This window comes from Ranitomeya variabilis, chromosome 3 (assembly GCF_051348905.1).
Source record: "Ranitomeya variabilis isolate aRanVar5 chromosome 3, aRanVar5.hap1, whole genome shotgun sequence".
NCBI lineage: Eukaryota > Metazoa > Chordata > Amphibia > Anura > Dendrobatidae > Ranitomeya > Ranitomeya variabilis.
In genome coordinates this window covers 625646399-625661184 of record NC_135234.1, presented here as the reverse complement: position 1 = coordinate 625661184, position 14786 = coordinate 625646399, and the positions used below count along the sequence as shown (strand labels likewise).

The following is a 14786-nucleotide window of genomic DNA, read 5'->3' as shown; positions in this document are numbered from 1 at the left end:
TTAAAAGCCATTACAACAAGGTCAACAGAATAGGGAAAGCAAACAACCACTCTTGTTATCGTAATCATGTTGTAAATCCGCTGCATGGAAATATCTTCAGGCTAAGTTCACACTAGGCGTTTTTGAATGCAAATTTTCAGTTGTGTTTTACAGAACAAGCAAAGTCTATGAGATTTCAGAAATCTCATGCACACAGCTTGTTTTTTTTTTGCCGTCAGTATTTTGTGCCTTCTTTGGTTTCTTCACAATGGAGCATGTCCCTTCTTTCAGCGTTTTTCACCCATTGAAATTAATGTGTGGTGAAGAAAAAACCTTGAAAAACCACTTAGTGTGAATTTACCCTTAATGTGATAGAAGGGAAATCTACATTTGTAGAGGACTGATGAGGTTGAGCAAGTTTAAGGGGTTTTGAACAAGATATCTGTGACATAGAAATTAAGGAATGACTTTGGCCCTTTCTCCTGGTGTCCAATAGCCCTGAGTTATCTACTAAACAAAGTGGGGTCTTGTCTATACTTGTGTGACCATAGGATTTAAGGCCATGTGCACACGTTGCGGATTTCTTGCAGAAATTTCCTGAAGAAAACCGGAAATTTTCGGCAAGAAATCCGCATTTTTTTTTTTGCATTTTTTTTCCGGTTTTTTTGCGTTTTTTTAGCATTCTGCAAGCGTAATTAGCTTGCAGAATGCTAAAGTTTTCCAAGCGATCTGTAGCATCGCTTGGAAAACTGACTGACAAGTTGGTCACATTTGTCAAACATAGCGTTTGACAAGTGTGACCAACTTGTTACTATAGATGCTGCTTTTGCAGCATCTATAGTAAAAGATAGAACGTTTAAAAATAATAAAAAAAATAAAAAAAATGCTTATACTCACCCAGACATCTCCTCACCGGCGTCCGTTCCTATAGCTGATGTGTGCGCGCAGGGCCTTCCATGACGTCACGGTCACGTGAGCGGTCTCGGCCAATCACAGGACAGTGACGTCATTCGGCAAGGTCCTTCACCGCACACCAGCTACAGGAACCGAAGCCAGCGTGCAGCACAGAGGCGGGAACACTTCGGGGGCCATCAGAGGGTGAGTATAGGACTATTTTTTATTTTAATTCTTATTTTTTTACCAATTATATGGTGCCCAGTGCGTGGAGGAGAGTCTCCTCTCCTCCACCCTGGGTACCAACCGCACATAATCTGCTTACTTCCCGCATGGTGTGCACAGCCCCGTGCGGGAAGTAAGCAGATCAATGGACCCCTAGGTGTGCGGAATCCCCTGCAATTCCGCATTTTAATGAACATGTTGCTTTTTTTTCCGCAATGCGATTTTTTCGCGGAAAAAAAGGCTACATTTGCACAAAAAATGCGGAATACACTGAAAATAATGGGAGGCATATGTTAGCGTTTTTTTCGCGTTTTTATCACGTTTTTATAGCGAAAAAACGCGAAAAAAACGTGAAAAATACTGAACGTGTGCACATGGCCTAAGCCTCCATAAAAAATAGATGGCTGTTGGCCGACTGATCGTTCTGTTGATCATTCAGCCGACAACTATCAGACCTGACACCATACACAGAGGTGCTCCTGGAGCCAGTCCTCCTTTATGAGAGAGTCACTGTCAGACTTGTCTGGCACCGGCTTATCTCAATGTTAACAAAAAGATGAGGAGTCTAAAGGCCCCGTCTCACATAGCGAGATCGCTGCTGAGTCACTAGTTTTGTGACGCAACAGCGACCTCAGTAGCGATCTCGCTATGTGTGACACGTACCAGCGATCAGGCCCCTGCTGCGAGATCGCTGGTCGTGTCAGAATGGCCTGGACCTTTTTTTGGTCGTTGAGGTCCCGCTGACATCGCTGAATCGGTGTGTGTGACACCGATCCAGCGATGTCTTCACTGGTAACCAGGGTAAACATCGGGTTACTAAGCGCAGGGCCGCGCTTAGTAACCCGATGTTTACCGTGGTTACCAGCGTAAATGTAAAAAAAAACAAACAGTACATACTCACCATCTGATGTCCGTCAGGTCCCTTGCCGTCTGCTTCCTGCTCTGACTGACTGCCGGCCGGAAAGTGAGAGCAGATCACAGCAGTGACGTCACCGCTGTGCTCTGCTCTCACTGTACGGCGGCTCAGTCAGAGCAGGAAGCAGACGGCAAGGGACCTGACGGGCAACAGATGGTGAGTATGTACTGTTTGTTTTTTTTGGTAACCAGGGTAAACATCGGGTTACTAAGCGCGGCCCTGCGCTTAGTAACCCGATGTTTACCCTGGTTACCCGGGTGCTGCAGGGGGACTTCGGCATCGTTGAAGACAGTTTCAACGATGCCGAAGTCGTTCCCCTGATCGTTGGTCGCTGGAGAGAGCTGTCTGTGTGACAGCTCCCCAGCGACCACACAACGACTTACCAACGATCACGGCCAGGTCGTATCGCTGGTCGTGATCGTTGGTAAATCGCTATGTGAGACGGGGCCTTAAAATGGAATATGCCAAATCCTTATCTCCCTCCTCGTTATCTCTTGGGGAGAGTCATGAGGCCCCCAAACATTTAGACTGTCAGCCAAGCCCACCGATATAGGCGGTTTCAGCTGACTGGGAGAGCTTTTAGTTTAATGTGATTGTGGCATGAATACAAGGCATTAGATTACAACCCAGGGGTGTTATACCTGAGATGAACAGATCAAGAATTTCAACAGTGAATTTAGAAAGTGAACCTGTTAGGACTATTTTAGTACTGTGTGTCTCCTTAGGTCGTAATCCCATAAAAATGACACTTGTTTTGTAAAATATTTAGAATTGAGAATCCTCAGTGGGTGATATCTTTTAATGGCTTTAAGCCATTAAAAGGTATCAACCACTGAGGACTCTCAATTCTAAATATTTTTCTATCTACTGGCTAACAAGGTACAAAGATATATATCTTTCCTGTATCACTTGTTTGGTAGTAATCCAACATGACAGCAGAAAGAAATCAAACTTTAAAGAGGACCAGTCACTTGCCATAAATGTCATTTTCTTACCTGATGTAAATGCCGCTGTTGTCCTGAATCTGGTGTTGTTTTTCTTTTCTTCCTAGATCTCTCCCATATCTCCCGTATCTCCTGAGATACAAGTGCTTCTCACAAAAATAAAATATCATCAAAAAGTTAATTTATTTCAGTTCTTCAATACAAAAAGTGAAACTCGTATATTATATAGAGTCATTACACACAGAGTGATCTATTTCAAGTGTTTATTTCTGTTAATGTTGTTGTTTATGGCTTACAGCCAATGAAAACCCAAAAGTCATTATCTCAGTAAAATAGAATACTTTATAACACCAACTTGAAAAATTATTTTAAAATCTGAAATGTTGGCCTACTGAAATTTATGTTCAGTAAATGCACTCAATACTTGGTCAGGGCTTCTTTTGCATCAATTACTGCATCAATGCGGCGTGGCATGGAGGCGATCAGCCTGTGGCACTGCTGAGGTGTTATGGAAGCCCAGGTTGCTTTGATAGCAGCCTTTAGCACGTCTGCATTGTTGGGTCTGGTGTCTCTCATCTTCCGCTTGACAATACTCCATAGATTCTCTATCGGGTTAAGGTCAGGCGAGTTTGCTGGCCAATCAAGCACAATAATACTGTTGTTTTTAAACCAGGTATTGGTACTTTTGGCAGTGTGGACAGGTACCAAGTCCTGCTGGAGAATGAAATTTCAATCTCCAAATAGCTTGTCGGCAGAGGGAAGCATGAAGTGCTCTAAAATTTCCTGGTAGATGGCTGTGCTGACTTTGGTTTTGATAAAACACAGTGGACCTACACCAACAGATGACATGGCTCCACAAACCATCACTGATTGTGGAAACTTCACACTACACCTCAAGCAGCTTGGATGGTGTGCCTCTCCACTCTTCCTACAGACTCTGGGACCTTGAACAGTCCAGTTCTTTTTCTCCTTGGCCCAAGTAAGACGCTTCGGGCATTGTCTATTGGTCATGAGTGGCTTGACACAAGGAATGCAACACTTGTAGCCCATGTCCTGGATACGTCTGTGTGTGGTGGCTCTTGAAGCAATGACTCCAGCAGCAGTCAACTCCTTGTGAATCTCCCCCAAATTTTTGAATGGCCTTTACTTAACAATCCTTTCAAGGCTGCAGTTATCACGGCTGCTTGTGCACCTTTTTCTACCACACTTTTTATTTCCACTTAGCTTTCCATTAATATGCTTGGAAACTACACTCTGAACAGCCAGCTTCTTTGGCAATAACCTTTTGTGGCTTACCCTTCTGGACATCTGTCAAGTCAGCAGTCTTCCTCATGATTGTGGAGCCTACTGAAAGACTAAGAGACCTTTTTTAACGCTTAGGAAGCCTTTGCAGGTGTTTTTGTTAATTATTCTAATTTACTGAGATAATGACTTTTGTCTTTTCATTGGCTGTAAGCCATAATCATCAACATTAACAGAAATAAACACTTAAAATAGATCACTCTGTTTGTAATGATTCTATATGAGTTTCACTTTTTGTATTGAAGAACTGAAATAAATTAACTTTTTGATGATATTCTAATTTTGTGAGAAGCACCTGGATGAGAACTTCTTCCTTATATGTAAATTTTGTCTTGTTAACCAAGTAGGCGTGGTCAAGAAATCATCCTTAAGGTTTTTTTTCTTAAAAATCATGCTCAGTTGTTTAAAAACACAAGATTTATATACAGGGAAGAGGGGCGCAAAAACTTAACATAAACCATGCCATTCTAAAGAACAGCAGTATTCACACCAGGTAAAAATAATGACACCCACTCTCCAAAAACTGAAAAATAAAGACAATGGCTTTATTTCTTTACTAGCTGAAGAGCCCGGCTTGCCTGGACATAGTAAATATCAGTGGTTAGTTATAGCACCTCACTTCTCTTATTTTCTCATCACGCCTCTTATTTTCTCCCTCACATCTTTCATTTCCCCCCTCACATCTCTCATTTTCTCCCTGACATCTTTCATTTTCTCCCTCACACCTCTCATTTTCCCCCTCATTCCTCTTATTTTCCCCTCAATCCTCTCATTCCCCCCTCACTTTTCTCAGTCCCCCCAACACTTGTCATTTCGACATCACATCTGTCATTTTCCGATCACTCCACTATTTTCCCTCACTCCTCTCATTTTGCACTCACACCTTTTCATTTTCACCTCACACCTCTCATTTTCACCTCACACCTCTCATTTTCACCTCACACCTCTCACTTTCCCCTCAGTATATACATGTTTGTCATCTCCCTTATATATAGTATACACTTGTATGTCATCTCCTGTATATAGTATATACCTGTATGTCATCTCCCCTGTATATAGTATATACCTGTATGTCATCTCCCCTGTAAATAGTATATACCTGCTGTATGTCATCTCCTCCTGTATATAGTATATACGTGTGTCATCTCCTCCTGTGTATAGTATATACCTGTATGTCATCTCCTCCTGTATATAGTATATACCTGTAAGTCATCTCCTCCTGTATATAGTATATACCTGTGTGTCATCTCCCCTGTATATAGTATGTACCTGTATGTCATCTCCTCCTGTGTTAGACCTCGTTCACACGTTATTTGCTCAGTATTTTTACCTCAGTATTTGTAAGCTAAATTGGCAGCCTGCTAAATCCCCAGCCAACAGGAAGCCCTCCCCCCTGGCAGTATATATTAGCTCACACATACACATAATAGACAGGTCATGTGACTGACAGCTGCCGTATTTCCTATATGGTACATTTCTTGCTCTTGTAGTTTGTCTGCTTGTTAATCAGATTTTTATTTTTGAAGGATAATACCAGACTTGTGTGTGTTTTAGGGCGAGTTTCATGTGTCAAGTTGTGTGTGCTGAGTTGCGTGTGGCGACATGCATGTAGCGACTTTTGTGAGATGAGTTTTGTGTGGCGACATGCGTGTAGCAACTTTTTGTGTGTCGAGTTGCATGTGACAGGTTAGTGTAGCAAGTTGTGTGCAGCAAGTTTTATGTGTGGTGCGTTTTGAGTATGCGCAAGTTTTGTGTCAGGCAACTTTTGCATGTGTTGCAACTTTTGTGCATGTGGCAATTTTTCCGCATGTACAAGTTTTGCGTGTGGCGAGTTTTCCATGAGGTGAGTTTTGCACGTGTGGCGAGTTTTGTGAGAGCCTAGTTTTGCATGTGGCGAGTTTTCCATGAGGTGAGTTTTGCGGGAGCCTAGTTTTGCACGTGGCAAGTTTTGAGCGGTGACTTTTGTGTTTTGACTTTTATGTATATGTGGTGAAATGTGTGCTGAGGGTGGTATATGTGTTCAAGCACGTGGTAGTGTGTGGCGCATTTTGTGTGTGTGTTCATATCCCCGTGGTGGTGTGGTGAGTATCCCATGTCGGGGCCCCACCTTAGCAACTGTACGGTATATACTCTTTGGCGCCATCGCTCTCACTCTTTAAGTCCCCCTTGTTCACATCTGGCAGCTGTCAATTTGCCTCCAACACTTTTCCTTTCACTTTTTCCCCATTATGTAGATAGGGGCAAAATTGGTGAATTGGAAAGCGCGGGGTTAAAATTTCACCTCACAACATAGCCTATGACGCTCTCGGGGTCCAGACGTGTGACTGTGCCACATTGTGTGGCTGTAGCTGCAACGGTGCAGGTGCCAATCCCGGACATACACACACACACACATTCAACTTTATATATTAGATTAAGTCTGGAGCCGTCACCTTAGACGTGTGCCGCTACTCTCCAGTGATAATGATTGGAGTTACTAAAGAAGACGCCATCGGTCAGAGCCGTCTTTATCCTTTCATGTTTGGAAACGTTTGCTATTGTCTAACCGCTCACCACCATTATTGGCCCTATAAGTCCATGTGCTGCGGTTACACCACATAACCGGGGACTGTGCCGATAGATGGCCATATTTATGGGCCAGGTATGCTGCAGATTGGCCTGAGAGCACATCGGGGCATGTTGGTGTGCGAGTACCTGACCGGCTGCCGTCGGTGCTCATCCAGACTGATTTGCCTATGGCTTCGGATTGCCCACACTGGCACGGCGGAGCACCCCACAGCGGGAGTGTTTCCAGTGCTGTACTCTAGGCCACAAGACGTCTAGTCGCAGTAGTTGGGGCTCTTGACGTGGCTTGGGCTGACAATGTGGCCCTTGGGCCGCTCTGCGTGACAATGTGGCCCTTGGGCTGCTCTACCCTATACTTTGCTATGGGACCGCAGTGGGAACATTTTTTTTTATTTCCATAGGGTTCCATTAGTTGTGATGGTGCCCTTCCATCCAGCCTAGTTTTAGTAGTGCCCTAATTGTCCCACGTAAGACCCCGGGGAGCTCTGGTGCTATTATACAGGTATGTGGAGGGCTCACCCCTATATTAGACATGCAGGTGTACAGGAAAGCTGAATGGTGGCTATCCTAGTGACAGCAGTGGCGGCACACTGACGCTTGCCGCTCCGTGCACCCCGCCAGCCGGGCGGGCGGGCACGCACACACTGTATGCCGTCGCACATTACACCACATGCCTTTCACTAGGAAGCCGGACTGCGGGTTACCACACTAAGAGGGCGGGGCGTGCTACAGAGCCGGCCGCGGATTGGCCCGCGGGCTCTGAGTCCTCACCTTGTGATTGGCGCGGAGCCTCCTATATATACAGCGGAATGTGCCCAGAAGGCTCAGTAGCTCCGCTGGATTCTCGTGTGAGGTTTTAGCGTCGTTAACTGGAAGCCACTTTGTATTCTCTGCGTCCTGAGCTGTTACCACAATACAATGAAGGAGAGAAGGAATCCTCAGCCCTCCGTGGTCCGGTGCAAGCTGGTGCTGGTCGGGGAAGTGCACTGTGGGAAGACGGCGATGCTACAAGTGCTGGCGAAGGACTGTTACCCTGAGGTGAGCTATTCTGGGGTCGCTGCGGAGTGGGCGGCTCGGGTCCTCTCCCGGGCTTTGTACTGGTGCCCTTTAACCCCGGTGCCCAGTTTCCCATGTAGCCCTGTGACATTGCTGAGATGCCGGTGCACTGGGCTGTGACGGCATTATTCCCAGGACCTCCGCTCACCGGCTCCATGTCACCTGCCCTGTCCTGGCATTTACCACTGGTGTGTGTGGTGGCACCAAGATGCCCATGAGTGATGCCAAAATACCACTTTATTCTAGAGTTGTCATTTCAGACATTGTGTTCTACAGATCTTCCCATTTCTGGCCTGGCTGTCTGGTGGGTCATCACTAACCACAAGTAATACACTGTAATTAGTGGTGTTTTTGGGACCCTTGGTTACTGTGTTGAGAATGCTGCCATCTGTGGGGTCACACATGATGGGCACTGGTGTGAAGTTATGGTCTTTGTAACAAAGGCTGTGTGGTGAATTTAGGGTGCAATCCTTTGTGATCGGTTCCATATTGAGATGATGGGACATGTCTGCTGCATGCAGACCGCAAATCTTAAAAATGGGGGTGCTGATAAAGGTCAACTTGTCACCCCAAGGGTACATGGTGGATGTATGTGTGTGCACTATTCCTCTACCCACCAGCTTCTGGCTATTGTGTGGTGTCATTACCTGTGACCATTGTGTGGTGAAGGACGGGATGACAATGCATTGTTAAAATGTCACAATTTTCTTATCTGAATTGGGTAAAACAATTGGGCAGATAAGTGTTTTAGTTGTCAGGAATCTGCATAAATGTCAATATTTGCTGAGATCTTCTCTCTTTGAGTTCTGAAGTCTGACTCTGGATTTTCTCCTTTGTCTTGCTTGTCTGGATTGTCTTATTGTGTGGTGCACTTGCCTTGCGTATCAATATCTGTATGTTGCAGTGGTGCCATCGAGACACGTGTGCTTGCGTTGGCTGCAGTGGTGTCAGCGAGCTCTTGCCCGCAGTTCCATTGTGTTGCGTAGGTGTCAACTCCCTGTGCTTGTGTTGGCTACAATGATGTCCTAGCACTGCTCTGTTGCACCGAAGTATCTCTGTTGGCTGCAGTGTTGTCAGTAAGCTATATATGTGTGTCTCTTGTTTCTAGACATATGTGCCCACAGTGTTTGAGAACTACACAGCTAGCTTGGAGACGGAGGAGAATCGTGTGGAGCTCAGCTTATGGGACACATCAGGTATGTATACCACAAGGAGCAACATTATTCTTCTTTAAGATCACATTATTAAAGGGGTTAATATACGGCTTCATTCAACCTAAGATCTTCATGCTGCAGATGGCCAATTTTTTTATTTTTTTTCTAAATGTATCAACAGTTAATAGTTGATTATAAATGATAGCTAAAAAAGATGACTTGATTTTAGGCTAAGGGCTACAAATTGACTTGTGGACATGAGATCAATTTATCTCAGGGCTATATATAATTGGGAATGATGTGCGACAACAATTTGCAATGAGGAGTAACCCGTTAGTCTCAGAAAATAAAATTACAAATTGACCCTTGACCTATCAACCAGTGTCATGTGCAGAATGGGTTATGTATGCTGGTTTAGGGCCAAGTGATGGAGAAGAAAATTAATTTTAGATATTTTATAGCTAATGACACTTGCTCAGGAGAATCCCAATGTTTCAACCATCCTATTGTAGCTACAGCAGATGTTTGCTTGCTCAGATACAGGAAGGAAGCTCTGATCTGCCATATTTGTTTAGACTGACACCCTTGTAAATGGCCTTTATCCTGTAGGCATTATGGTATTGGTGATTGGACAAATGGCTGCTAATGTCTGCCATCCATCTTTATTATTCCTGGGTTGTGCCTACAATTGGGATGATCACTAGACTAAAATTATGATTGCCCGCGTTACTTGCATTGTTGGACCTTACCTTATATTAATATACAAGGCTAAAAGCTCGCTCTTCAGAAATGTTCCTCCAGATTCCTTGAAGCACATGTTAAATCTTTGTGCGAAAGCACCAATGTGTTCTTCTAGTTGTTGGGCCCAGACATGTTCCTGCATTGCCTTATGATAGGCCCTGCTCTTGTGCTAACCTAGTATTGTTAGGGGAGTGGACGATTATAGGTGGGAATGGTTTGTAGAGCTTTTGACATTCCTTTCCAGTTGTGCTAACAGGGCCATAATGAAAGGTTTATGGTGCTGCCTGCTGGGTGCTGTAAAGCTGGTCTTTCAAGCCTGAAACTGCCCTCAGGGATATGTGAATGGGAGCCACTGGTGGCCAACACCTACTGGTCATTTCCATACTTAACAGCCACATTGTAACTGCTAATTAGATGGAATCTCATTCTCCTGAATGTTGTCCAAAAAGGCCTATCTCCTAATGCCCTTTCTCTCACTTCCTGTTTTACGGCTTTTCAGTCACTGGGATGTTTTTGTTTCCATTAGTTTTGAAATGAACCTTGCAAAAAATGATCTTATTACACATTTCAACAGGTTTGTGTAAAGTGTTCCTTATTTTCTTCTAAATCTAAAAGCTTCCTCCATCCATTGGCTGTAGGACCCTCACATAACATGGCTATTTCTTGTAAAAAAAAAAAAAAAAAATTGCTTTGGCACACCATGTTCCTGCCTTTCTACCCTTTAGTGACACCCTTTTCTACAAGAACAGTATGTTCCTGGACAAAATGGTGATTTGGTTTTGTTGGCACACCTTTAGTCGTTCATTCTAATAATATTTTGACCCAAAGAGCTTAGTGTTGTATTTCTGAGACATATCTATATCTACTGGGTCTCCTGTAGGAAAGGTGTCCCATTACACTTGGCTTTGTTCAAGTTGACTAAACTGGAAAAATTAACCAGACTGGTTGCAACATGGCTTTTCTGGAGACAAATGTGAGCCCTAGAGTAGATGGCTCAGTATAATCACACACTACAGCCACTATGCTGGTCATCTTGTGTCTTCGCTGGATACGTCTCCTTAGTGTGTGCGTCTTTAATCTTGTCATCTTCTAAGCGCTCTAATACAGGCCCTTGTGCCATTGATTTTGGATTACCTTTCCAGAGGTGCAGTGCTGGCTATTTGCTATGCACAGCCAGTCTAGTCAATGCTGCAGATCAGTGGCAGGAATCTTCTCGCCAGTGTGTGGCTGAGAATTGTACATTCAGCTACGCAGTTTCCGAAGAGCCCCAGGGGAAGGGATGCAGCAGGCACCAGCCAGTCCTTGAACAGTACACTGGCTATGCCAGGTCGCCAGCCAGGACTCTGAATCAAATTATTTGCTGCAATTAATTTCAAAGTTAAAATCTTCACCAATGGGGAGTGAGCACGGCTTCAGTTTTAATAGCTGATATTTGGAACTTTGCTCCTAATGTAGATTTAACCATGTCCTATGTGTCGGGATGTTTCGTCCTGTGCATTTGGGATGTTTGCTGGGTGCAGGTGTGACTTCAGTAATTTGGAAGTGTTTGGCGCTATTGCCTGGCACATAACTGGTGGAGTGCGGTGCTGAATAGGAGCACCTATAATAGTTACGTCCTTATCGTAGATTTTTCGATATAGAATGTCTTGATAGTCTGCAGCCTCCTGTCCCCTAACAGGATTGGTCTGAGCTTGTTGCTATGGAAACTGTTCTCCTAGTCAGGGAGGGGGTATTTGCTATTCTAAGCACGAAGCTGCTGAGCTGAAACCTGAACGGGAGGGTGAAGTGTGGAAAGCTTATGACTTGCAGCGCTCGTGCCCTGTGTGCCTAAGGGGTGCTGTCCAGGCGACATACCCACAAATAAACTCCCATACTTAATTTCTTTTTTGCTCTAAGTGCTACCCGTTGTCTCTGGCCCCTTAAGTCATTGAGAAGGCTCTTGTACATGGTGGCTCACTTGGCATGCTGTGCTGGAAAAGTCATGATTGCTCCTTCTTTGAAGCGGTCATTAAACTGAGATGGTTTCCCAAACCTCTTCTATACAGAGAGGCTGTTGTCGCTTATAATGGCCTCCTCGGGGAAGGATTGCTCCAGTACTTACACATGTTCAGCTTAAGTAGCCAACTTGTCCCTGAAGTTCTCCAGCTCAAGTCAAAGCTTTCAGAAAACACAATATTGGTATAATGAAAGGCAAATATCTTCTCCATTGATACCTAACATGTGGCTCTTTGGAAGTTATAGATGTGTAACAGGCTATTTGCTAAACCTAGATTCCAAGGTAACACCATATGATGGTGACCAGAATTTAGAGACCATATCTCCAGAGCATGGTTCCATGGACTGTGGCATAATCATGGCTCACAGCCATATTGGTGGTTCACCAGTACCAACGCAGTTTCATTTGAGTTTTGCACTTTTATTTCTTAATGTTGAAAAAAATTATTGCATTAGATTTTCCATGACTGCTACATTATTTTCTTAATATTGTGGCTCCATACCACTTGTCATATTTGGCGGTATAACATTGGTCCCCTCTGCTGGAGGATCCACTTTTGCTGAATGACTATACCAGATAGTCTGCTTCCTGGAAGTAAAATTTAGGAAAGTCTAAACCATAAATGGCAATGACAGATAAAGCTTTTATATAAAGAAAAATGTATTTTGTAGTAGTCTGTGCATAACTTGCATATCTCCCCAGTATGCAGTGGAGCCAATTGTGTATTTTACAAGTGTGGCTGTAACCAAATAACCCAAATTCCTCTATGGCATGTGTAGTAGGGGCCGTCTGTTACTTAATAGTTTTTCTAATAGAGTTGGAACTTACAATGAAGTACATAGGGGTGAATGATGTATGAAATGTATGTGTGTATAATATAGATTGAATTTTATCAAATGCAAAGAAAGCAAACTTCATTTAATTACAAATTTACTTCTGCATTCAGTGTGAATAGCAGCAAGCATGTGTCTGATCTTCACACTTGATGACCATTTATCTCTTCTCTTGACAGGTTCTCCTTATTACGATAATGTCCGTCCTCTCTGCTACAGTGACTCTGATGCAGTACTGCTCTGCTTTGATGTAAGCCGACCAGAAAGCCTTGATAGTGCATTAAAGAAGGTGGGTATTTTCAGTTTTCTGCTCAGTTGGTACCATCAGCATAGATACATGTATTTATACTGGTAAAATCTATGCTAAAGATCATTTATATTGGCTTTCTGTACCCTTTTAGTGGAAGACAGAAATTGTGGACTACTGCCCCAACACAAGAATACTTCTAATAGGCTGCAAAACAGACTTACGAACTGACCTCAGCACAATTATGGAGCTGTCCAACCAGAAACAGACCCCTGTGTCATATGAACAGGTTTGTGCATAATTCAATGTGAATACATGACATTTTTTATCAAATCCACCATGAAATGCTGATCTGTTGGCTATGACCTTTATTGCAGTTCATTTTGTAGTAATTAGTCATGAACAGACTGTACTTGTTCTGCAACCAACTGGCACTTGTGCCAAATTGGCAACATGTTTGTTAGAAGTCAAAATTGGACTTTTAGTGCTGGATCCCTTTGTGTTTCATTGTTTGTTGTTGCACAAAGCTTTGCGGGCACATGGACTGAATTTGTAAAGTTGGCGTTAAATCCTAGAATACATTTATCCATTACCTTTGTATAATAACGGTCCACCATTTTTAATATCCTCTTTCTATTTCCAGGGATGTGCTGCCGCCAAGCAACTAGGAGCCGAGAGCTATCTAGAGTGTTCAGCCTTCACATCAGAAAAAAGTGTGCACAGCATATTTCGCTCTGCATCCTCACTGTGTCTGTCTAAACCTACACCCCCCAACCGTAGAAGCCCTGTCCGGAGTTTATCGAAGAGACTCTTAAATCTGCCTAGTCGCTCTGAATTAATTTCTTCCACCTTCAAGAAAGAGAAGGCCAAGAGCTGTTGCCTGATGTAGGGCTGCATGAAACATGGACTCTTGTATTAGATTTTGGACATTCCCCAGCGTTCTTTATCATTACTGGCAGAGAACGCCGGGCCCGGGGGTGAAGATCCTGAGCGCAGTAGCCTCACCCCCAGGGATTGAGCTGGCACAGAGGCTTGGAGAAGAAGGGCTGAGAAAATTTGCACAAAGACTTGATTGCACATGAAAGATGGAGTTGAAATCCGAATGGTGTGGTGGAGGATGTCAGGAGACCACTAAAATAAAAGGCTGCTTTCAATAGAATTATCCCTTCCCATACCTTGGCCAACTCCCTGGACTTGCCAGAAAATTTATCATTACAGTATTAACCCTGTGGTACTTGTGCCTGTACATTATTGTATAGGTAGCAGCTGTTGGTGAAACTGCTGATTAAAGTGGTTTTCTTCCCTGCGCTGTGAAGACTGTATACATTTTTTTTTATTATTATTTTAATCAATTGTAAATCTGTGTGTGCTTGATCTGTGACACTACATTTATTTATTGAAAATATATGGGAGAAACAAATCTGGACTTGTTAATTTCAGAACACCTTGGCAAGGCATAAATAAACTTTTTTTTTTTTATGGAAACTTTGAAGCACTCATGTTGGATTTGCAAGATTTCATCACTACCACATAATTAAAGACACGTGCATACAGTCCAACTACACACGTGATGTTTTCCTTATTAGTGAAGTTATTTGGTGCAACTTTAGATTTGACAGATTAGCTCATTATGTAAAGACTTGAAGGAGTCCCATATTCTGCCTAAGGAAGCACCGCCACCCCATCCAGTTCTAGAGTACATTGGCATGAGTCTTGTTGGAAAGTATCCTAAAAAAAGCAATGTCTCTGCAAAATTAATCCTCTATAGTCTATAGCCCATGGAGATTTTTTTTAATTGAGATGATCACTGTTTCATTAAAGCACTTTGATGTCCTAGCTACCTACCGTCTGTTCTACCCGGAGCTGACTCAGAGCAGTCACCGACTGCTCCTGCCAGAGATTCAGTGGTTCCATGTCAACAGAACAACTCTTCC

At 43.5% G+C, this 14786-nt stretch overlaps 1 protein-coding gene across 1 annotated transcript; it reads left to right on the top strand.

Annotated features, from left to right (window-relative positions):
• The first annotated feature begins 7644 nt into the window (after positions 1–7644).
• RND1 (Rho family GTPase 1) lies at positions 7645–14272 on the top strand. The gene is made up of 5 exons (XM_077297468.1): positions 7645–7863; positions 8990–9077; positions 12785–12894; positions 13007–13141; positions 13496–14272. Exons 1-5 carry the CDS (start codon positions 7744–7746, stop codon positions 13739–13741), a joined length of 699 nt encoding a protein of 232 aa, XP_077153583.1. The 5' UTR covers positions 7645–7743; the 3' UTR covers positions 13742–14272.
• Positions 14273–14786: the final 514 nt, after the last annotated feature.

Excerpts from the sequence above, each read along its gene's own strand:
- RND1 (XM_077297468.1), top strand. The coding sequence starts at position 7,744 with ATGAAGGAGAGAAGGAATCCTCAGCCCTCCGTGGTCCGGTGCAAGCTG. Across the intron at positions 7,864-8,989 it reads CGAAGGACTGTTACCCTGAG|ACATATGTGCCCACAGTGTT; the intron begins GTGAGCTATTCT and ends TCTTGTTTCTAG. Across the intron at positions 13,142-13,495 it reads CCCCTGTGTCATATGAACAG|GGATGTGCTGCCGCCAAGCA; the intron begins GTTTGTGCATAA and ends TTCTATTTCCAG.